Source organism: Carcharodon carcharias, chromosome 13 (genome assembly GCF_017639515.1).
Source record: "Carcharodon carcharias isolate sCarCar2 chromosome 13, sCarCar2.pri, whole genome shotgun sequence".
In the NCBI taxonomy this organism is placed as follows: Eukaryota; Metazoa; Chordata; class Chondrichthyes; order Lamniformes; family Lamnidae; genus Carcharodon; species Carcharodon carcharias.
Genome location: NC_054479.1, coordinates 114,951,811 through 114,977,629, shown reverse-complemented (window position 1 = coordinate 114,977,629; position 25,819 = coordinate 114,951,811). Strand labels below are relative to the sequence as shown.

The window sequence follows — 25,819 nt, the reverse complement described above, 5'->3', positions numbered from 1 at the left end:
GTACACATGTTTTACTTAACTGCTGCAAAGCATAAAACACAATGTGCAAGGTGTCATTAGTTTTTCTTATAAAACAAAAGCTGTCATTATTTTCCTTAAGTTGAGTATTAATAAATGGAAGAGTCACATTAACGGCTATTCACCTCTGGGGCTTCAATTTGAACCAGGCCTCAATAGTGGTTACCTCTGTCTAATGGCTTTCAGTCCCCACAGGTTAAGCATGCCCAGACAGACCCAGGATTGCGCAGTGGGAATTATGAAGTCTGAGTTGGAAAGTGCCCTAGGTACAACAGCAAGCCTATAAGACTATTTTTTAAACAAGAAAAAACAGGTGGTTGTTTTCTGCAAAATGACAGGAAGCCTGAAAAACACGTCAAATGAAGGGGCTAGAATGGCCAAGCTGGCATTTAATCTGCCATGGGAACTTTGGAGCTCACTCTTGTATGCTGCACGGTGCTTTATTTTATATTAGCCCTTGTGGGCATCAGCATTGCAAAGCAGCTTTGTTTACTAGACTTAAGTTTCATTAAACAGGAACCTCCGTTAGCAGATGGCTGAATATCTGGTTTCCTTTTATAGCACTGCCACTTTTCTCTTTGTTCTTCAGATCATGAATATTCTTGTGGTTGTCAGCTGTCTTCTTATGGCACACCAATGAATATGCACAGAAAAAAATCTGACCTTTACGCCCACCAAGCTTGTGTGCAGACTACAAACTTTCACATTTGGGATTATTATATTGAATTTTTTTAAAAGGTCATACTATTCGTCCAACATAAAGGAGGAGAAATTTGGCTTCTGCACTAACAAGGCAGTAATTCGATGAAATGAATGTTCTGTGCATCTGCCCATGTCTGCCTAAGGCATGGAGGCATCTAGTTGTTGGCACTTGCAGACAGGTATCCTGATACACCTCGCCAGATGGGGACTGGCTCTGAATCTCATTAAATATCTACAGCATTTTTTGGCATCTTCAGCACAAAGTGTCAAGAAGATGATTCTCCTTGGTCTCCCCGTGGATCCTCCACCATTACAGATGCTAGTCATCAACCAATTTGTTTCATACCATGTGACATCAGGAAAAGATCGAACACACTGGATACAGCAATGGTTATGGCCCCTGACCTTGGCTTTAGTGCCAAGGACCTGTGCTGAAGAACTAATCACAACACTACCGAACTGTTCTATTAAAGCTAGAACTCCGGCATCTACCCAGTAATTTTGACATTGTCCAGATTTGTCCATTCCACTTAAAGCAGGCCAAATCCAAACCAGGCAATGACTGCCCTATTGGCCGACTTTGAATTATCAGGAAAGTTATGAAAGGAATCATCAAACAGTGCGGTGAAGTGGATCCACCAATAACCTGCTTACTGATGCTTTTGTCTGGGCTCTGCCATAACTCCCTTAGTTTCAGATCTCATTACTGTGTTGGTTCAAATACGGACATGGGATGAATTTCAGAGGTGAGGGAAGAGTAAATGCCCTTGGCATTAAAGCAGCATTTAACCGAGTGTGGCATCAAGAAACCCTAATATAACTGGTCAGTGTGGATCAGGGGGAAAACGGTCAGGTGGCTAGAGTCATACCAATTCTTTGTGCCTGGAGTCAGGCACAAAGGAAGATCATTGCCTTTTAACAATTACAATCATCTCAGCCCAAGGACAGTGTTGCAGGAGTTCCTCAGTGTCCAAGCCCTGAGTATCTTCAGTTACTTAATCAATAGCCTTTCTTCCATCATAAGGTCAGATGTGGGGCTGTTTGCTGATGATTGTACAGTGTTCAGTTCCATTCACAATTACTCAGATGATGAAGCAGTCCTCCAGGCCAATATGCAGCAAGACCTGGACAATATCCAGGCTTGCACTGATAAATGACAAGTAACATTGTGCCACACAAGTGTCAAGCAATGACCATTCCTAACAAAAGAGGTTGTCCAATGAATATGGTCCTTCCAGTGACATTACCATCACCAATTCCCCACCATCAATATCCCAGGATCGTCATTGTCCAGGAACTTAGCTATATAAACTCAAGCCACATTAACACTGTGGTTGCTGAAACAGACTAGAGGCTGGGTATGCTGTGGCTCACCACTTGACTAGTCAAAGCCTGCCCACCGGCTGCATGACACAATTGAATATTGTGGTAGGCAATTCACATCTACTTGGCTAAGTGCAGCTGAAGATGCAATGAGATGCTCAAATCTAAATATCAACCAGTGTACCATGTCCGCAATGTATAGTATTTACAGAATGCCTCACTGGCTTTGTGATAATTCAGCTTTCAACTATTGTGCACTGTCCTTCCTGTCTTCCTCTCTTGGTCCCTCATTAGGAAATCTTGACCAAAAAGTCAGGGACAACCCCACCTTGGCTGAGTATGGAAGCCTCAACTGAAGCTTACATTGATTTGGCACTTAATTGACTGCAGTCAAAGCTTCTGGTTCTCAAAGATATCCAATCAGAGGACCAGCAACACTCCAGTTCCAGCAGCACCATCAAGAGCGGTGGCCACGGTTGGAACTACAGTCAGCCCCAGGCAGGCCACCCTGGAGGAGGGCCCGAAGTGCAGTTAAGTCAGGTCAGGCTCTCCAGGGCTAATCAGGCAGGTCCTGGCAAAGGGGTGGGTGTGGGGGGAGGTAGGGAGGATGAGTTGTTGGTTGTGAGGGCAGGGTGGGGACCTTTCAGCTGATGCAACTCTTGTCAGTGGGTGTTGGGAGGGGATCCTGTGGGCTGCAGGTATTGTAAGGGTTTGGTGCCTCACTAAGAGGCCTGGAGGCTTGTGTGGTTGAACATTCAGTGGTTATTTACAATTCATAATTATGTGCATCTCCAAAGTATATCCCTGACTAGGTAGTATCACCATGCTGATTTCTGCTAGACTACTATTGTACTCAGCTCACTATCATGTGAATCTCTACATCATACTGCGGGTGGTACTGTTCTCCTATCCTTGCTATGCCAAACACCTTTATGCTGCATCAGCGGGTGCCCGATCATGAATGTCCCACCCAGCTGTGGTCCCACAAGGAGGCTGTCAGGGTTTAGCTGTTGGTCTCCCCATGTGGCAAAGTGCCTATCTGCAGGAAGAAGCCCTTAATTGCCACTTTAAGTACCTCAATTTGCCTAAGGGTGAGCAGGCCGTCTGCCACCTACCCCCTTCCAGTGTCAGTGGGAAGGTGTCGAGCATCCCATACTTCACCATCCCACTCAATTTTACACTCCCTCGCTCCTCCCAGCATGCTCCCTAAGGCACTGTAAAATCCCAGTCCTTGACATCAATTCCAAATATAGACTTCCTCTAGCATGAGTAAGTTTTGTTTTTTTAGCTTCTTTTCCCATTCATTGTGCCATTTTCTGATTAGCAAAACTGACATCACCACTGGGGTGGTTACTTAACTAGTTATGGGGTTTATTTTCTGTTTGTTTAATAGCAACAATTATGGATATATACTGAGGGGGTGGTTTAAAGTGGTTATTGGTAAGTTAAGGCATTGTAGAAACAAAAATGGAGCACTGTTCATTTTGTGTAGCCTATATAGCATTGCCAACACAAATCCATTTAAAGTCCTTTCAGTCTCACAACAGAAATATGACATGCCATTTCTTCTGAAGTAGGAGGACATACATTGCATGATCCCTCATAATGTTGTTTTTCAAATTACGACGGCTGCTATTTGGGAATCCCTTACTGCAAAATGTGACCAACTCCTAAAATACACAAATGCTCATTTTCTTCTACAGATTCAAAAGGGAATCACAATCAGTTAACAGCTGAATGAGATACAAGTGAGAACTTTTCAGGTAGCTGCCTAGAAAGCTTTCATCTTGTATACCATTGTACCTTTTATGCTAGAACTCTTTTAGTGAGACACTGATTTGTGCTGTTCTATTTGTTTAGCTCTGCCTATGATACAAGAACAAGACAGAAGGTAGCTATAAAAAAGCTATCAAGACCATTTCAGTCCCTGATTCATGCAAGGAGGACATACAGGGAGCTGAGATTGTTGAAGCACATGAAGCATGAAAATGTAAGTGGATATTTTATTATAAGATTTTTAACTACCGTAGCAACATTATTATTACTATCAAGAAAATGCTTTTGATTTTGTGAAAAATTTGATCACCTATGATTCAGTTACTTCTATTCTTACAAATAAAACAAAAATATTTGAGAATCTGGTGTTCATTTGATATGCAGTCTTTAATCTGATCCAGTTTATTGTTTTTTTTTGCCCCTTTAGGAAGCCTTCATGGTAATTTTTGATATTGCATTCCCAATGGAGAGCTTCAAAAACATTCAACGTAAATTTAGGTGCATCATGCCATGATTATCAAAGCATACCAGTCAGTTGATTATGGGCGCTGTGCCCGATTTTCCAGTATGGACTTCCCCTGTGGAGCACTAAATGGGAGATTTGCCCCATTTATACATAATTTACTAAGTAGATGGACAAATGCTTTCCTTCAGATTGTCCCAGTTTTATTCTATTAGGGTTGCTGTATGGTCTCTAAGAGTCGCCTTCAAATGTCCCCTTCCTATTTAACATCTTGGTTCCCAAGATTTGCAGCCCCACCAGCGCATTCCTGCCACCACATGGATGAAATCTGCTGGAAGGGCCACAAATTAATATGGCTGCTTTTCAGCCATATATTTGGGCTTCTTTACTGGATGACTACCTGTCACTGCCATGAAAACAGGGACTGTCTTCCTAATCCTGCCAACTTTGACAGGGTTGTGGCAGAGACCCAGGTGGGTTCGGCCCAACACTTATGACAGAATGTGGCCTGCCTGTATTTTCCAGCCTCCCTGCTGCTGCTCCCGCCAGCCCTCCTCTGCTCACTCCTGCGGGTTAAGTTTCCACAGTTTCATCTGTGAATCTGCACTTTCTGTCTAAGGCTGAATTTGTCCATGAGATTTCTATGTTGGCAGCTGGTCAGGATGTTCCGAGTTAGATTCCAGAAATTGAATGGCTCACTGTTATATTTAACAGTGCTCCTTTGCATTAGTTAATATGGCTCCCTACTGGATGGGCCACTGTGCAGCTGTTAAAGCAATGAAAATAATAAAACAAGGTGTTAATCAGCTTTCTTTATAAACCAGCAGAATATAACAGTAATGCTCAGTTAACCCCTTAATACCAAAACAGTAATTTCTGGGCTATTGCCTTTACTCAAATATTAAAATAAATAACTCAACAGATCTGCTAGCATCTGTGGAGAGAGAAACAGAGCTGACATTTCAAGTCCATATGACCCTTCTTCAGAGCTCTGGTGAAGAGTCATACGGACATGAAACATTAACTAGGTTTCTGTCTCCACAGATGCTGCCAGACCTGCTGAGTTTTTCCAGCATTTTCTGCTTTTATTTCAGATTTCCAGCATCCGCAGTATTTTGCTTGTTTTTTTTGCTTTTATCTTGAATGTCACAAAATTGTTGACAAAATGTAGTGACAGAAATGATTCCATTCCAGACATGTATGAACAAGAAAGGAGGGATAATATCCTTCCAATAGACTTAACAGCATGCAAAATACTAAACTAGTTCCTCCAGTGACTCAGGTATAGCCACTGGCTGAGGCACATAGGCCAGAGAAGCTCCTGGTTTCAAACTTCGTTTGTGTTGACATAGCTGATCACAGGAAAGCATTTGGAACACAAAACCTGGGTTAGGAAAGTGAAGATCAACTAGAGTTCCCATTCCTGATCACTTTAGGGTGAGCCATTTTTGAACAGTTGATCTGTGGCTGCCAGATAAGGTCAGAATCATATCCAGCTATGTTGTTGCTCATTTCTTATTGTCACGCACAGGCGATAGAGAAACTCAACTTCTTTATCCTCTCCCTGTCTGTCCGTAAACAGAGATGTTTCTGAATTATTTTTAAAGTAGGCTGTGGCGTGTTTCTCCAAACCCTCAGTTTGTGTGATCCAATTTAATAAGAATTCACAGCAACCTTGCGTTATGACTAACTGAGAACATTAGTTTATTCACAGTCAAACTTGGGGGAGGGGGTAAGTGTTCGCAACCACACACACACACACACACACACACACACACAATAAGGATGCTAGAAAAGAGGAAGATTTACAGCTAAGGGCAACACAGTAAAAGGACCACAGAAATGAATATTAGTTGACATGATTTCTAGAGTCCAAGAAGTCAAAGTCCGAAGGATGTTTCCTTCATGGCGGAGTTCAGTCCAGACAAAAATTCCTTGAAATGTATGATGCTGCAGCACGATGGGATTTTTGTGCTTAGACTGCTTGGCAGGCGATGATAAGAGACTTTTAAAAATCAAACTGGCATTGAGAAGTTGAGAGATGGTGGCCGGCTGCTTGGTCAGCTGGGAGATCTGCTGGAGTTCTTTCCAGTTGGTGTTAAATCAGCAGACTGAGGGTTTCTCAGTTCTCAAAGGAATATCGAGATTTCAAAATGGTCACTCGAGTCATGTAACCTTCTTTCTCCACATTGATGTCAAAATGGATCTTTACCTATTGTCTGAAACTGGCTTTTGAGTCCCAGCCATTAGTGTTTGAGTTACCTTCCAGCTTGAGGTTCTTGTGTCAGGAAGCCATTGTCTAGGCAGACCCTCTGACTCCAGTAGAGGGGTAAACTTATCAAAATGCAAATGACACCAATTATCTCCTCAGATGTCCCTTTTTGAAATGGACCTAGACATTCCCAGGTGTGAGTTTGGTCTGTTACCAGGTCTGCAGGCATAACAAGCTTTGATCTGTGAGTCCCCTGGTTTTATGATTAGAATGTCCTTACAGTTAGGTGGGAGATTCCACAATGATGAGAGGAGGATATTTTTGTCCTTGTAACTCCTATTGGTAGCTTCCAGAACAAAGGAGCTAATCATGTGGTCATGTGACTTGCAGCAGCCATCTTTTTGGTTCAGCAAAAAGTCCATTTTAAAATGGCAAATAACAATAATGTATTGAGATATATATATATATATATACTTTTGGATTTCTTTTCATGTCTTATTGACATAACACTTATTGACACATTGTTAAAGTACAAGTGAATTATGGCTGCCTGCTATCCATTGGAACCTTAGATCTGTAAGGGGAATCAATGCCATCAGGGCATTGGGAAATGGCTTCATGAGTATAAATGCTGTGTGATACGAACTAGAAATATCCCAGTTCTGAGTAGCTTAATCTTAGACAAAGTAATTATGGGACTGCACTGGAAGTGCTCTTAACTCACACTACCCAGGCACATACCATTATTGACATTTGGAGAGCCTTTGCAATGAACCTCTACCTCAGTGTGATTTGTTTCTATTGGGAAAAGAGAAAAATATAATTTCTAGTCTTTGAAAAATATTTATTAATTAAATTTGCAGAAATAGATTTATCTTACTGCCCATTTCCTAAACCTTATAGGTTTTTGGCCAGATTTCTTGCAGCCAATTAATTAGTTCTTGATGAGTCATATGAGAAGAAAATATATTATTTGGTTATGACAGAATTAAATCATTATAATCTTCAAGAGAAATACAATTCAATGACTGTAGATTTTCTTATCATTTTTAGAATTTTATTAAAGACTATTATATACCACAACCTTACAGAATTTTCACAAGCACTTAAGACTGTCACAACAGCATTGTATGATGATGATGATGATGAATCCATTGGAGCTTTAAAGGCTGCTTAATTCTTTAACTGTCCATTGTTTCACAAATGAGTGTTTTAATTTCATCAACATTTCTGTTGATTTCTTTTAGGTAATTGGATTGTTAGATGTCTTTACACCAGCTGTTACACTGGAGAATTTCCGAGAAGTGTAAGTTGAATAGCTTCTTCTGTTCATTAATTGTAGCTCACTAGTTTCTACTGGAAAGATGTTGCCTGACTCTGGTGTAGCCCCGGAATGAGACTAGCCCAGAGAATGGCCTACAAGGGATTCTGAACAAGAGAGTGCAAACAGCTTATAGTAGCAAAAGACTGCAGATTTGTGGGGAAAAAAAAATCTTTTTTTTGGTTGTGGTTCATTAAACCCTCAGAGTTGCTTGGTGAAATCCTGCACAGTCGTGTATTGGTCAAGCTAAGGATGAAGAACTGACACTGAGTTTCCTTGTTCAAACCACACCACCTCCAACTGGATATTAGGAGAACATCATTGATGGTGGGCAACAACTTAGCCTCCTGGCTAGAGTAGAAATAGAGCAGGAGATGTCCGTTTGAGCAATCAGGATTTGGTGGTTAAACACTGTTATAAGTATCTTTTTGGAAAATATAAGCAACTTGTAAAAATAAAAACTAACCCAACAGTCCATGGATTTGATACATCTTGCAGCATTTTAAATATTGCATGTAACATGGAAAGTGCTTTTTAGAGACAATAGGCTGAATGACCTTTTTCAATGCTGTGAACTTCCATGGTTCTAGGTTAGCCACAGTTTCAGTGCATCACAATTTATAATTAACAACCACCAGTGTGGAATTTGAGAGGTCAGTTTAGATTCCAGTTTATTCTGACCAGGCATACCTCTGAGTTGGTGATGAATGTGATCTACCCATGGCGAAAAGCCAGAGCCAGGTAAAAGAGTTCATACGAGCGAAAGTAGCCAGGGTTTCCAGTCAAACCTGCATTTGTGTTTTCCTCGAGAGAAGCCCTTTAAATTGTGCTCTTGCAGAGTTCATCTTGACTATTAACACTGTGATTCGCTAAAAACATTTGTGGCGAGTCACAGACCAACAAGTGTAGGACCCTTATTTAAATATTCTGCTGAGCAGTTTTAGTATTTGTACGCCCAGGATGAGTACATTCTAATACGGTGGGCAGTGCACTTCCAGGTCAGAAAGAGTGCACACAGTCTGCCTGCTATATTGGGCTATTAGTCGCTTGTTTTACAGCTATAAAATAATGGAGGATGATGAAATTTCTCGGTTTCCATGTGAACTTGTCCCACTTCAATTTCACCCTTTTGGCAGTGGAGGTGCTTAAGCAGCATCACTGACAAAAGCTGTACTGTGGAGGCAGTTTCCATTATGAATGTGGACACAAGAATTTATAATAGGAATATAAATACAAGGACAGAATGTATGATTTTAAAATGGCAGCTGTGTTATGTCTGTGTATCTGGTTCAATTACCCCTCATAAGAAGACCATGGCCATGACTCCCAATGTACAATTCAATAAAAGATAGGAAGTAATACTAGGTTTTGAATATGTTTTGTTTGTTCTCCCTGGTTATCACCGAAGCCACACATAGGGAGTGAGAGCTGGTAATCTATTGTCAGTATTTCTGCTGATATTTTCTTAACCTCTGCAGGGAGAAGTGCAAGATTAATCTAAGATAACTTGTCTTTTAAGGAAGAAGCAGTTGATGACCACTTCCTGCATCTCATACTGCAGAGTCAGGAATAGAAATGTGTTACAAGCGGAATGATAAGGCTGAACAGGCACTCTATTAACTTGTGACAGCATATTGAAGTATTCTAATGGACTATTAACTGAATCCATTATTTTAGGTATCTCTAATGATGCAATTTTGAAAGGTTTCAAGTATTTACTGATATTTCTTTTGCTTTTATCTGTTAGAAATTATAAACTTAGGAACAGAAGTAGGCTATTTAGCCCCTCTAGGCTGTTCCAGCATTAAACTAGATTATGGCTGATCTGGATCTTGACTCCATTTACTTGCCTTGGTTCCACATCCTTTAGTATCCTTACCTAAATAAAACATCTATCAAAGTTTTGAAATCTTCAGTTAGCCTAGTTGCAACAGCTTAATTGTAAAAAATTTCTTTTTTAGGTTCTATTTTGTTGTAGGAAAGGAACTGTTAATGAAACTCAATGATATGATGCTGGAAAATCCATACCATGACATTCCTGAGATGCTACTGCATGTTTGAGGAAAGGATTATGTCCTTAAAATGACCTGTATTTGACCCCAAAGAGACTGAAAAAGGTTGATTATGTGACTGTCAAACTCTTTCTTTGAAACATTTGTCTAAAGCCAGTTATATTATTACTACTCTAGGTATTTGGTGACAAACCTCATGGGTGCAGACTTGAATAACATAGTCAAGTGTCAGAAGCTGACAGATGATCATGTGCAGTTTCTTGTGTATCAATTACTCAGGGGACTTAAGGTACAGTAATCAATGTACTATACGTAGAAACAGAACTAGACTAACAATAGACAATTAAGAAAGGGTGTATGGTTTTCATTTCTCTTTCTTTGTCCAATGCATACTTGCGTGGTTTCAATATCATTTACACATTTCAGTAACTTCTATCAATTTTATCCTCTCTGATCTTCCAACCTTATGCTATCCAAGACATAATGACTGACTCCAAGCAAAGCCCACATAACTCCATAAGTTATTGCCCTAACAGCAACCCATTTTCTGTATTTAAGCACTGCTTTCAGCAAACCTAATTTACAACAGATCTTCCAAGTATTCAAAATGCCTAGGGCTATAATGCAGTTTGCAGATATTTTTAATTATTACTTAAAGTATTTCATTGCATCTCATTTACCTACAGACAGAGGAGCTTTAGAAGTCAATTCTTTCAGGTCTCATTCAGGAGCAGATTGTCACTGCACAAAATGTGATGTAAGCCTTTTAGGGAGGCAGACTAAATGGAATTTATCATTATTCATTAATTATTTGGTGAAAATATTAGCTTGGTTATCAATAATTGCATCTTCTCCTGTGGGTGTTATTATACGAGTGAAAGCTAAAACAATTATCTGAGTGTGAAATAAAAGGTTACCCAACCTAATTCATCAAATGGAAAACCACATGCCTGTTCATCATCTTTTCACTGGAAAAAACAATGTAATGTTGTGACAGAAGATTAACCTGCTGAATAGTCATATATTTTATATACACTATACCAAGGTTCACCCCCTGGACTCCCCCTGCCACCCCCCCCCCCCCAACCCCCACCTTCAACCACCACCACCACCACCCATCTAGGGTAGCATAGATAGAGATTTCAACACCAACAATAACTTAAAAAATAATTGACAAGCCCCAGGAAAGCTGGTAGCTCAAACTTAATTGTGAATATAGACTTTATGACACTGACTGATCTTTGACATTTTATTTGGTGTATTTTGAAGGGAGCCTACTGTGATTCTACTTTAAACGTCAAAATAGCTTTTCCTGGAAAAGTTACATATTTTAAACATGAAAATAAAAGTGGTTGTCAATCTTTAATAAGTCAAAATAAATAGATTTATGCATTAAAGTTATGTAGAGCAATTTGCAAAGCCATGGTAGCTTTGGGGATAAAAGTCATCACATAGCAAATATTTTTGTAAAAACGAAGTGCACCAAGGTATCATTCCCAGCAACAGGGATGGAGAGTTGAATTTTACAACTGCCTGAAGTCTAAGGTGTTCATTGTACCCTTTGTCATGCTTCATATAGACCTTGGATGGTGACTCCTCTACTATAAATGGTGTTATTATACGAGTGAAAGCTACTTTCCAATTACTTTGCAGTGAGAAAGGACCCTCAACCATGTATACACTTATACTGTACTACCTGTGTTATAAAATTGACACTCTACCACTAATCTGGCTCATCCTCAATTACTAGCATTTGATCCTTCTCATGTTGGCACTGTAACCTTTTTACAATTTTACCCTGGTAAAATCACTGCCCAAATCTTGAACAGAGCTGTACTGGTGCTTGCAGCAGCTCCTCAAAAGGTAATTTGTGACTGTTGTGCAGAAATGTTCACATATGTGCCACTGTGTGGGCAAAGGCTCACCACACAGGAAAAGAGTGTGCTAATCAATAGGAACGGCCCTGTTGAAGATGTCCAAGGACGCCTGGACAATTAAGCCTGGCAGGATTTTCTACTGGTACGTTATTTTCTTGATATTTTCTCTTTTACTCCTTTGTTACTGTTCACTGTGCCACACACTAATTTTAGCCATAAGAATCCACTGACTGTTAGGACTCCAGCAACATTGTTCTGAAATAAACTGCCAGAATATTTCCAAAAGCAGCCATGGTGGTTCCTTCTCTTATGCGAAAGCACAGACTGAGCCTAAGTCCCTTGGACTTATGCAGGCAAAATGAGATCTGTTGTATGTTCACTCACTCTTTGACCAATGCCAAAACTGACTCCTTCCAGTACCTTCCCCAAGACCCCTACCTATCCCCTTGTAGACTCCACACCGATTACCTCAACTTCATCAAGCAAGTATCCTATAACAAATAAATCAGCATTGAAAAATGTTTTACTTTTCTAGGTCAACCCTTTCCCTCCCTCTCTTTTTTCGTCTCCATCCTCCCTAATCTCTCCCAATGTTTGTGGAGAAAACGATTGTTCAGACTTTGTCAAAAGGCAGACATTTATTGCCTTTGGCAGTTTAGCTGTGTGAGAACAAAATGGTTGATTTCAACAAGAAAAATCTGGCAGTTTCAAGTTCCATTTTAGAATATACAAATGTGATGAGGCTTTTGATTTACAATGTCATTTTTTTCTGTTTTTTCCTCTGATAGTATATCCATTCAGCCGGTATCATTCACAGAGTAAGTTTAGTTCTTATTATGCGTTGTACTCTGTTCTCTGCATGTATTGCTTAACTGGAAGTTTAATGAGACCAAAGTAAGTCAAGCCAGTAAACAATAAGTAAAAATCAAATCAATTAAAGACCTTGGGTGAATTGAGGAGAGGTGGTTTCACCACACAATGACCTAAGTGTCTGACCTTGTCAGAGTTTCCATTTGTTTAGTGGTGACTGTTGCCCTGCCAGTTTTGTTGCACCTTAGGCTAGATGGGTTCAGCAAAACACGGCCTTCCCAGAAGTTATAAGCAAAGCTGGTAGATTTAGCTGTAAACAGCCGCAAAATTTTGAAAACGGCCCTTGTTTACATGAAGATGAAAGGCCAGATCTAATAATAACATAGCAATGGAATACAAATAATTAAAGACTGTAACAGATGGTTAACCAAAACTACAGAACAAGATTAATTTCCTCATGCTATAAGGTTTATCAAGTGATAGTGGCAGAAGTAGTAAGAAAAATCAGAATGACAGCAGTTACAAAGAAAATGAATTGCAGAACCTATGTAATATCCTGTTTATGCACTCCAAAGCATTCAATGTTTCTAAATCAGTTTGGACTAGTGATAAATATTATTTTCCCTCTGCAGGACCTGAAACCAAGCAATTTAGCAGTAAACGAGGACTGTGAACTACGAGTAAGGATAACATAGTTACCTTGGTATTTAATTTGTATTTCAGAAAGAATAACCTTTTTATTTACCTCTTACACTCCCTCTGCCTCTTGCTCTTAATATTTAGTTTAATGTTGTCCATCTAACTTGGCAGATTCTAGATTTTGGGTTGGCACGGCAGACCGACGATGAAATGACTGGTTACGTAGCAACCAGATGGTATCGAGCTCCAGAAATAATGTTAAACTGGATGCATTATAATCAGACAGGTAAAAATGGCACTTACTCTTACAGAAACACCACGCAACTTTCATAAATGCTGCAAAGGGTTCTTTGAATGTAGATTGTAGAGTAAATGTTCCAGTCTCAGTTTGTATCATGGAGCCAGTGCTATGCAAACCTTGTATTCTAATATTTAACTAATGGCCGGCCCAGCCAGATAACTGGGTTTGGATTAATTATATTTAATACAAGCTTCCATCTCAGATTGGATGTTCCACCAAGAGCTCACAAGATGGGGGGCCAAAAAAAGGCAAATTAAAGGAGTAAATGAGATGAATTTTCCCTTTTTAGCATATTCTCATAATCAGGGCAAATAATTTTGCAAGTCAGGAAAATTGGACAGAAGTCATTTCCAACATAAAATAGTTCACTGTTTGCATGCTCTGGTCCTCTCCAGCATGTTCCCACTGAGTCCCTAGTGTCATCATTTACCTTATGAGAGCCAAAGGCACTGAAGCTCTGAGTTCCCTACTCTTACATTCACTTTGCACGTAAATTAAGATGGAAAATACGATGTGTGTGCACACGTGGGAATGTTTTTAGCGCTCTTTCTGCATGATAATTTTGAACAAAATCTTTGGATAGAAACTGCTAGAAGATAAAGGTATTCTTCCCTCACAACAGCTGTTTGATACAGTGCATAACCAAAATTCAATTCAAGTCAAAACTCTGGCAAAAATATCAAGTCCAAGCCTTTGGGAGAGACTAGGGTTTTCAAGCAAAAATGTTAAAGAAGAAATGAAAAGACATAAACGACAATATGACAAATCAATTTAATTACGTTATCATGATGCATATTTCTCTATTTGGCTTAAACCTTTATTTTAGGCACTAAGTATTTCAGTTTCTGAGAAGAAAATGATAAACATTTTTGGAGAGCATTTTGAGGAATTTGTAGAACATGGTGGCCAGTTTTGCATAGAATAAAAAGTTTATGTAGACATAATCCATTATAAATGTGCATCTTCCTTAACCTTTCTGTAAATTCTTCCTTGGCATCAATGGCTGCTAACTTGTTTTAGGATAAGAGCTTTCTTAGGTACTTAAGATTTTTAAAAATCCTTTAAATCATTGGCTGGATTAAGACTGTAGTGTCCAGAAGAAGAAAAACTAACTTAATGGCTTGTGTGCAAGGGTGGACAGAGCAGTTATCGACTAATAACAATATCATCCAAGCAGATTTCAATGGAATTTTTTGATCTATGTTGTAAAAAACAATCATTGTCATGCAAACTTTGGCCATCCAGGCCTCAGGCCTGTAATCAACAACAACTTATATTTATATAGCACCATTAATGTAATGAAATGTCCCAGGTTCTTCACTGGAGGATTATAAAACAAAGCACGACTCCTAACCACATAAGAAGGTGTTAGATCAGATGACCAAAAGCTTGGTCAAAGAGGTAGGTTTAAGGACTGTCTTAAAGGAGGAAAGTGAGATAGAGAGTCGGAGAGATATAGGGAGTGTATCCCAGAGATTGGGGCCTAGACAACTGAAGGAACAGCCACCAATGGTGGAGCAATTAAAATTGAGGGTGCACAAGAGGCCAGAATTGGAGGAGTGCAGATATCTCAGAGGGTTGTGGGGCTGGAAGAGATTCCAGAGATAGCGAGAGGTGAGGTCATGGTCTTGTAGATGTTTCACTTTTTTAAAAGAAAAGCATGTTTTTGACTTCCACATTACAAAAAGCTATAGCTATCTGCTCTAGTTATGTTGGCACTGATGAAAATTGAAACAGGTTGTTTATCACCAGTACACAGTTGGTAGAGTGCTTCTGTCCAGATTGCACTTACAAAACAAGGCAGAGTCATCTACATTGTAAATACGTCCCAAATTATAGATCTGCACAATTTTGTGGACACAAACCTTCCATTCGTTATTGAGATTTATCCTCACTGCATGTTTGCAGCAAATTTACCTTCACTGCCCTCACGTTGTACATAACGTGATGCCAAGGCTTGAGATGAAAAACCACTCAAATGCTGGTGGAGAAATTTTCCTTGCTCAGGTAGCCAGCAAAAATCTTGGCTGCCATAGTAAAAATTTTGGGCAAGATTTTCTTAAACCCTCTTGGCTAATGTGTCCTCGATATCTTCATATTTTGTAGGCATCCTTTTTTATCTGTGACACGCAGGTTCCTAATTGTGTTTGACCTTTATGTCTTCAGCAGATTTCTACCAGCTGTCTAGGCTGTTGTTCTTAACAGAGCAAGGTCTGGCAGACTTTTTTTTCTCTGCACTTTCCATTCTCTGTTGCTTTGTGCAACACTTTTCATTTGATTTCCAGCATCTGCAGTGTTTTGCTTTTAACTTATCCTTGAGTGTTCTGATGTCATGCCTCTGTTCAATTCCAGCCTTGCAGTTCATCTTAAGTAAACTATGATCAGCACTCAAACCTGGCTAATTTATAGGCCAAACAAGCAGGTAGCACACTTTCATGTCAAATCTGTCGACTTAAGCCATTCTAACAAAAGGCTTGTCATACTTAGGAATTTAGACTTTGTCAAATTCGACTTGTCAGAACTTATGTCAATGTGCGGAGTAGGTTTTTGGTATTAGGGTGTGGAGTTAGGACTGGGACTTCCCTTTTTTGGTTGAAATTAGCAGGGTTTCGACAAACCGATTTCAGACAAATGGGCTACACCATATTGGAAAATTGTCAGCAGTGTACTGACTACTGAGTGTGATGTACACTCTAACACAAACTGAGGTGAGAAAAAGACAAATGTGAAAACATTGGGCTGAATTTTTGTCTCAAGGCCGAGGCAGGTTTGGAGATGGACACGCTGTCAATTTTCCACTACTAGTCGGTATGCTGGGCTGCTGGCATGTTCCCGTCGCCAGCCTATTTCCAAGGAGGCAGCTTCTAGGTGTGATGGCTATACATCCATCAGCGGCGGATAACCAAATAGGCCTCTTCAAACACCGCCTGGATTTTCCAGATGGCAGACACCATTTAAAGCTGTTCCTCCATTCAATGAGATCAAGCCAATTTGTGACCTAACTCCATATACATGCCTTTACCCCGTACCCCTTAAGACCTTTGGTTGAAAAAAATCTATCAATCTTGTTCAAAGTTAGCAATTGATATGGCTTCCATAAGTTGTCGTTTATGGAAGAGAGTTCCAAATTTTTACAACCTTTTTGTGTGTAAAAGTGTTTCCTAATTTCACTCCAAAAGGTATTGCTCTAATTTTAGACTATGCTTCCTAATCCTAGAACCCCCAACCTATAGAAATAAGTGAGAAAACCAGTGTTGCATTCGAGCCTTATGCGAACATTTTAAGTGCTTGCCCTGTAAAAAATTGAGTCTGTCATGGTAAAATTGTAATACCAATATCCACAATATTGTTTTGGACTCTTGTTTTACTGTATTTTCTTCTAAATCCCTTTGATTTTTTTTTCCCATAGTGGATATTTGGTCTATTGGATGCATTATGGCAGAGTTGTTGAAAGGAAAAGCCCTTTTCCCAGGAACTGATTGTATCCTTGACAAATTTTGCTTACTCTTTTTAGTATTTATTCTGATTTTAGATTAGTGAATGAAGTGAACATAAAGTAAAATGACTTTCCTCCTGAAAGAATTTGAAATATAAATTAACTGGAATTGCAATAGCATTTATATTTATCCCTGTTACGACCACAGCCGATGTTATTTGCTGAGCAAGCCAGATCCCAGAAGGAAACCTGTCTCACTGATCATAACCTTTATTTGTGTTTTGAAAACGAGGAGGAAAAGCTACTGATCTCAAACATAGAACTCCAGCAACACCTTTAGGATTTTAAAACACCATAAGATTTTTTAACAAGAAGAAAAAAAACTTAAGCACATAAGATTAATGTTACACCGTTGAAACAGTCTTACAAAACATTCTCCCAGACAAACCCACTTGGTCAGAATACACAAGTAAACTACTTGGTAACAGCTCCCTTAGAGATTTTTAATTATAAAAATCCAGTAATATTACCCCAAGGTAAAACTGTTGTTACTCTAGTAAAGGTATACCACAAACTCTGCTGTGGAAATCCAAGAACATTCAGGAAACAAACTGCTTTCAGAAACAAGACTTTTCTGGTTTGACTAGATGGCTGTTTCAGATTTCACACTTTTTCTCGTCCTAAGATCAGCTCCGTGCTATCTCCCCCACACAACTCAGCTCAACATCTTTTCCTTAAATATCCTTTTCCCCTTTCATCTCAGATTCCATTGTCCTCAGCACATCTTTGAACTCAACTTTTTCAAAAAACAAAAATCTTTAATGTTTTCCTTTTGCCTCCATTTTTAGGTCAAATAAAATTTAATAACCTTCCCTTGTTTACTTGTGAAACTGTTGTAATTTGTAAATGTCAATTAAACTCTCCTTTGAAATTTAAAGGCTGAAAAGCCAAGTCCCTACCTATCTCTTAATGCAAAATTTTAAAACCCAACCTATTGTAAAGCCAGCTTCACCATAGGCTCTCTTTACAAATGCATGTCTCGATCACCTTTATCCTTTTATTGCTCAACTCTCTCTGACAAGCTGTCTCTATTAACCTTCCCCCAGTTTAATTAATCATAGACACACATCCTTCTTTACGGAATACCACCATATTCCCAAAATATTTTTTTAAAATTCATCTTCGCACCTCCCTCAATGCAAAAAAAGTCATATTTCAAAAAGATGCTTTCATTTTCACATCCCACTTTGTTTTACTTACTGTACTTATCTATACAAAATGAAACTATTACACTATGATGTACATGCATCAACCATGAAAATATATATGAGTGTTGTAAGAGTAAAATTCATTCTGGTCCATTCTCAATTTCCCAACATCCAAGTCCTTTTGAATTTAAGATTTTGACACTACATCTGCAATTAAATTCTCTCGTCCAGCCACATGTATAATTTTTAAATTGAATGGTTTGCAATAACACACTCCATTAGAACAATCTAGCATTTTTATCCTGAAATTTCACCAGAAACTTAAAAGGGTTGTGGTAATATATACAACTGTCTCTGAAGAATTGTTTGCAACATACACTTCAAAATGCTGCAAAGTCAAATCCAAACTGAAAGTCTCTTTTTCTACAGTTGAATATTTTTGCTGATGTACATTCAACTTCCGTGAGAAATACACCCCTGGTTCTCAGGTCCCAGTTCATCTTTCTGTAGCAACACAGCACCAACATCCTCATCACTGGTGTCAACAGCCATTTTAAACTGCTTTGTATAATCGGGTGCGGCAGTTAGTACAGTTTTCAAGCTGTCAATGCAGTCTGAAACTCCTGTGTCCATTGGCATCCCCTTTTCTTTTTTAATAATCCAGTCAATGGAGCAACTACACTGCTGAATTTTGGCACGAATTTTTGATAAAATCGACTCATGCCCAGAAATTTCAAAATGTCCCCTTTCTTTGTAGGCACTGGGAACTCTACAATAGCTTTAATTTTTGCATCTCGTGGGGCCCCTTGACCTTGTGCAACAATGTGGCCTAAATATGTAACTTCTGCAAATTCAATTTTGATCATATTTACAACCAAATTGGCTTCCTGTAGTCTGTCAAACATTTCCTTTAAGTGTTTTAGATGTTCCTCCCAGGTTTGACTGAATACTCCTAAGTTATCAATATAAACACACAATTGCTCAGTCCTTCAGTCACTTTGTTACTCTTTGAAATGTTGCTGGTGCATTTTTCATACCAAAGGCCAATACTTTGCATTGAAAAAGACCATACAGCATCACAAAAGCTGATATTTCTTTTGCCCTTTCCGATAAGGCTACTTGCCAGTATTCTCACAGTGACTCACTTTTTGTGATAAATACTGACTGTCCCACTTTCTCAATACAATTCTCCAATCGTGGAATAGGATATGAATCCACCTTTGTTGCTGTGTTTACTTTATGGTAATCAATACATAGTCTTTGTGATCTATCCAGTTTTGGCACCATTACAATGAGTGTACCCCAATTTTTTTGACTGGTTCTATATGTCATTTTGAAGCATAAATTCAATTTCTTTCAGCACTTGAGCCAATTTTACTGGATTTAATCTATATGGGTTTTGCCTTATTGAAACTGAATCCTCCACATCAACATCATGCAAAGCTAAATCTGTTTTCCCTGGTCTATTTTCACAAATTGATTTGTGTGAGTGCAAAAGATCTTGTAAATCATTTCAGTAGATTTCTGGAAGGTAACGTAAAATCACATTTAGATTCTTAAGTACTTCATCATTGTCCAATTTAATCAGAGGAAAGTCAGTTTCTGAATCTTTAATTTCTGTTTCCTCCTCCTTACAACTACTAGTATCTCCTTCTGTTTATCCTCTCTGTCAAAGTATAACCGTTTTAATTTTAGTTCCTATGCTGTAACTTCACTAACTTCAATGAACTAAACACCTCAGCCTCATTCTCTCCAATCTTCTCCTCCTGAGTAATCCTTTCAAAAATAGATTTGGCCAACTGAGGTTCAACATCCTCTCCCTGTTTTTTAGATTCTTGCTCTTCCTGTTTAATTTTGTGTGCCTGTGATCTTGTCACCACACAATCTGGAAGCAATCAAGAGGGCTCTTTCTGTAAAACCTCTGTTGACTGTATCTCATTAAGTTCCTCTACTACAGTAGGCATAGTCAGTATTTGTGATCCAGCTATATCATTCCCTAGAATAAAGTGAACCCCTGAAATAGGTAATTTCTCCAACATTCTAACAATTACCTCTCCTGTTTTCGAATCACTTTTCAAATTTATTTTATACAATGAGATAGGTCTAAACCCTCCATTTATTCCACTAACTAACACTTTTTCATGCAATAACCCTTCTGGACAGCAGATGGCACTATCCCATAACATTAATGATTGACTGGCTCCAGTATTTCTTAGGATTTTGACAGTATTTCCTGCTTTTCCCAGGAAACAAGGATATACTTTCCTTTGCATAAAAAATCTTTAAACGTCTCTAACTTTCTCTTCAGAACTTCCTTGAGTAGGCTGTGAACACGTTTCCACCTCTCTAACTAATACTGACCCTTCCTTTTTCATCTGGTGCAAAGGCTACTAGTCTGTCTTGCTCTTGGGTCTCAGTGCCCACAGCACTTATACTTACAGAACTCTTCTGAGTTCCTTTCGCTGCAAATGGTCTCATTTTTAACTTCCAGCAATTTGATCTTGTATATCCAGCCTTGTTACAATGGTAATGTATTACTTTTCTTCCTTAACCTCTTCCTTTTACCTTTCCATCCTTAATAGACTGGTGTCTTTAAACCTGCTCATTTTCAATATCTCCAATTTCCTTGCATCCTTTACACACAGACAGTTCAGTGTGAGAAATGTCATAATTATTGGCTAAAACAGCAACTTCCCAGATCTTTCCCTGATCTTTTTACTTTGTATTTCATCTAAATATGTTTTGATAGTTACTGGAATACAGGGCAGAAAAGTCCCAGATTTGCACTAAGTGTGGTAGCAGGTGGGTTTTCACACTGTATCATCCTAAACCTGCCACATTATTTATGCACTCCCAGGAAACACACCTTTTACATGGCGGGCGGACTGTCATTCACTGGCGGGCACCATATTGAAAGTCCAGCTGCACGCACACATCTCAGTGCTTCCAGACCACCACTGTTGCATGGAAGACATGGCCCTGAAACTGAAGAAGACTGCAGCCCCCAGGGTTCAGTGATGTGGCCCTTGAATGCATTTTGGATACCATGGAGGCCCACCGGGATGTCCTCTACCCCGGCTCTGGCAATAGGATGGGCAGCAACAGCACTAATCTGGCTTGGGGGGCAGTGGCAGTGGTGGTCAGCTCCAATGCCCTTCAAAAGAGGACAGCCACCCAGTGCTACAAGGGGATGAATGATGATCTCTGTTCCACCAGGGTAAATCACTCTTCTCATCACTCTCAACTCACAAACCAATCACACATCCATAGGATCCTCACTCACTGTCAGTTCAAGGGACATCACCATTCACTCTCTCACACACACCTTCATTGTCCTCATCCCATTCATGGGACCACACAACACCCACACAAGTCAGGCATACTTATCATCTGGCCTGGCAGGCATCCTGCTTACACTTTCTCCATCTATCTTCAAGCTGGCACACAACAATAGGGAGAGGTCGTTTACCAGTGGAGGAATGCCCAAAATCAAGGTCCTCATGGACTTTGAAAACAGAGCCATCTAGCTAGCCAGCAAGGATCTGGACCGGTCCTGTGCTGACGGTGAGGTCGGCGCTGCTCTACCTAGTGAGGATCCAGCAGTGCAATGTCCATCAGACAACCATGCTGTGAGTGATGTGTCCTCTTTCACAGGCCATTGCCATGCACTAATTATCCCCCCTTGCTTTCACAGACACATCTGCCAAACAGAGTCCATTACCCAAGGCCTCCAATCAAGCCGGAAAGAAATCTCTGAGGAGGAATCTGGAATCACCCTCCCTGAAGTCCCGTCACAGCGCTCACTCACACCCTGCACCAGCACAGAGACAAGCACCTCGGTGGGAGTTAGCGTTATAGTAGCCTCAGGATCAAAATCTGGTGAGCACACTGCACCATCTGATTCACAGCAGGTGGAGGCAGGGACTTCCCAGGTTTCTGGCACTCGGAGGACTGCTGGAGGCAGAATGTTGCTGACTCTGAGTCAGATGATGGGGCTCTGGACTCGGTCATGTCACAGTTGCTGGACTGCAAAGGCAAGCTCAGGCACATCAGGAAGGGATGTCCGCTACACTCCTCAGATTGACTCCTCAACGCATGATGGAGGAGTCCGTCCATCTTCAGGCTGATTTGATAGCGTCGGCATTGCAACGCACTGAGATCAACACTGGCCACCAAGGAGACTTTGGTCCAGGACGTCATTCCTGCACTGCTGCGTGGGCTCAACTCCATTACTGATGCCATAATTGTCCTGCAACAGTGTGTACGCGAGAGGGGCGCTGGGCAGCTCGATCTCATTCCAGCTACCCCTGCTCCTCAAGGAGTTCACCTGGGGCCCTCGGGCACCCATAGGGAGGAGGGTCAGCAAGTGCACACTCGGGCCCATCCATCCAGGTGACTCCGAGAGTTTCCAGCCCATCCGACTTCCCCTCTTCCTGTGACCTCAGCAGCTCCAGCTCCACAGGCTGAGGATGGTGCTGCTGACACACAGCAGGACCCTGAAAGCAGGCCGGGGCCTTCCGAGTCTCGGCCCTCCAGAGGGTGCCCGCCAAGGTCATCACAGACAGGGCGTTGTAGTCAGCAGGCTGCCCCACCTCCGCTGTGGATGTCGGGGGAGCACCAAGACGTAGCAGCAGAGTTAGGAAAGTTAAGGAGAATTAGTTGCACAGCCTGGTCATGGGTGTTAATCACTTGTACATACTGTTCACTATTGTCAATAAACTCCCAAGAATGTCTCCCTGCTTATGGCTCCTTGTTCTGATGAGCAGTATTCTTGTCCCTCAGATGTGAAACCTTTCTGCGCAAGATAAAGACAGGTGTCTCAGTCCAGGGCCACCTCCCTGTGCTCTGTGCGGCCTTCAGACCAAAGTGATGGTCTAGCCTCACATTCCCTGGACACATTACTGATGCCTGTACCTCGGCGGTGCTGGTCATTGCTGCCAGAATGTAGTGGGCAGACGCCGGAGTTCTCTCATTCTCTCTGTGTGCTCTCAGCACCTTTAAGGAGGGACTGGCCCCCATCTCTGCAGCATCTGTGACCAGTGATTCTGTGCTCCTGAAGGGGTCAGGTGCTGAAGGTGGACAAAGCATCAGATGTTTCTAAAGTTTCATGGCTGCAGCTCTATGATATAACCCTCATCACAGAGTGCAAGCGAGCTGCCCTTGGCCAGACAGGAGTCAGATATTCTGAGGCCATGTGAAGATCTATGGAGTGGCCTCACTGCATGTCGTCATCCTCCTCCTGCAGTCGAGCAACCACTAGGGCCTTCACTGCAGCTCCCATGACAATAGCATTCTCAGAGAAGGTGTTTGCGCTACCATAAGCCAGACTGGAGTCAAACGTTCACCGATGTGATGTGAGGATCTATGGGGTCACCTCACTGCATGTTGTCGTCATCTTCCACAAATCTGGCAGCTATGAGGGCCTCCCGAATGCACTTGCCTCATCTAGCCAGTGTGAGGGCCTCATCCCCATCATCGTCCCCTCCAAGGACCTCCTCACCCTCATTCCCATCAGTGGTGTCCTCATCGGAGGAGACGTGCAGGTCCTCCATCTCCTCCTCAGCCAGCTCCTCTCCCTGTTGCATCGCCAGGTTGTAAAGGCCGCAGCAGACAATGACGATGCATGACACCCTCTGTGGACTATATTGCAGGGCTCCACTAGCCCGATCCAGGCACCAGGACCTAATTGCAATTTGCAAGTTGCAATTTGCAGCATAAGCCTCGTTATACCGTCGCTCTGCTGCAGTCTGAGGCTGCCGCGGGGGTGTCATCTGCCACAACCTCTGTGGGTGGCCCTCCTCCCCGAGGAGCCATGCCTCTGTGGATCTTGGAAGACTCCAGAAATCTGTGACCGGCTGAGGATGTAGGCATTGTACATACCCCTTGGAAACTGTGGACATACCTGCCGGATGCATTTCTGGTGGTGCATACCAGCTGCATGTTCAGTGAGTGGAAGCCCTTGCGGTTGATGTAGTCCACCATGTGTTGTAATGGAGATCTGAGCACCACGAGTGCAGGCGATCGCACCTAGCACCTGTGGGAAACCCGAGATCTGGGCGAATCCAATCGCTCTTGCATCCTGGCTGTCCTGGTCCTGGTTGAAATACACAAAGTTGTGGGTCCTCGCAAAGATGGCACCCATGACCTCATGGATGCATTTGTGGGTGGAGGCTTGTGATATTCCACAGAGGTCACCTGTGGAACGCTGAAAGGAGCCACTGGCATAGAAACTGAGTGCTGCGGTCACTTTCATGGCCACTGGCATTGGATGCCCGCCATGCCCCTGTGCTGCCAAATCCTGCAGTAGCTGGCAGATGTGACTGACCAGTTCCCGAGACATGTGCAGTCTTCAGCAACACTGGTTCTCTGTCACCTGCAGGAAGAAAGGCGGCGTCTATAGACTCTGGGTATCGCTAGGCACCAGCCTGCAACAGCTCACTGTGGCTCTCATGCAGGAAGTGTGGGAGCCCCAGCCACCTCTTCTTCCTGAGTTTGCTGCTCCTGCCTCTGTGCAGCCAGGAGCCTCAGTCGCTCTCTCTCCTCCATCGTCTTTGCGCTCTGTAGTCCTTCAGGCATACAGCTGGTTCACCAGGCGCCATGATCCTGTTGTTGTACTCCTGCAGGATGAAAGAGAGACACGTGGTTAGCATGGGTGTACTAAGAACCTGTCCTGGTTAAGTGTGAAGGCCCCTTAACGCTTCCTGAAGAGTGCTGGTCACCACTTAGATGGCCAGAGTTTAGTGCGCTGCATGGCTGCCCTGTTAGCTTGAACCATGGGGGGAGACTGGTCCAAACCAGGATGCTGACATCGCAAGGGGCTGTGAACAGCAGTGACTGTTCCATGATCAGTTTAGCAAGGAGATTGTATAATGCGTGCATCATCCAACTGTTCTGCAGTCCATTAAAATGTGCAACCCTGGGAAGCGATACACAATGTTACTGTGTACTCACCTCCGAGTTCCCCACAAAGTGCAGGTCACCAAGTGCATGCCCTTTTGAAACCCATCGGCGTGCTTTCCCGCCAACATGGACAGACAATCCAGCAGGGAGGTAGGGTGGGCAATTCCGGTGGGCTGGCCTGATAATGATATGCTGATTTATTTCAATGAGGCTCCCAATGTCCGATGGCAGGAGACGTGGCCCGCCGTTGGCAGGCTGAGCGGACAATTGCAAACTGGTTTCCTGCTGTCATAAAACCAATTGCACCATATTGTCTGCTCACGTCACCGATCATGCCTGCGCCAATGGGCACTGAAAATTCCACCCACTATTTCTAAATTCTTCCATAATCATAATTTCTCTTACATTTTCAAAAGTCTGTCTAACTTCAATGCCCTAAACCGTTGATCCCAGAGAATTTCTTTTTCTCGTGCAAACTCTACAAATGTTTGATTAGGTCTCTTTCTTACAGTGATAAACTTCGACTGGTAAGCTTCAGGGACAAGCTCATAAGCATTTAGTAGTGCCCTTTTAGCCCATTTCTCCTGATAAACTTGCCTACACGTTCATGGCTGTACCTGACAGAATACTTTGTGACAGTATAGTCCAAGCATCTCTTGGTTAATTCCATTTTAGAGCTCTTTTCAAATGAGTTGGAATATCTTTCTACTCCATCCTCCATAAATTTAGGCACTAACTGAAGAATTTTAGTTGAATCAAATTCCTCACAGGAATCAGAGTCATCATCCCAATCACTATCTCTCCTTTCCTCCTTTATTCTA

The 25,819-nt window shown here is 41.5% G+C and overlaps 1 protein-coding gene across 1 annotated transcript in view; it reads left to right on the top strand.

Annotated features, from left to right (window-relative positions):
* Positions 1-25,819, top strand: part of mapk11 (mitogen-activated protein kinase 11) — a 51,076-nt gene that overhangs the window by 10,655 nt on the left and 14,602 nt on the right. The window contains exons 2-8 of the mRNA XM_041203560.1: positions 3,904-4,033; positions 7,742-7,800; positions 10,005-10,116; positions 12,493-12,522; positions 13,147-13,194; positions 13,325-13,439; positions 16,864-16,935. Of these exons, the coding sequence (XP_041059494.1) occupies positions 3,904-4,033; positions 7,742-7,800; positions 10,005-10,116; positions 12,493-12,522; positions 13,147-13,194; positions 13,325-13,439; positions 16,864-16,935 (566 nt within the window). The remainder of the gene's footprint in view (positions 1-3,903; positions 4,034-7,741; positions 7,801-10,004; positions 10,117-12,492; positions 12,523-13,146; positions 13,195-13,324; positions 13,440-16,863; positions 16,936-25,819) is intronic.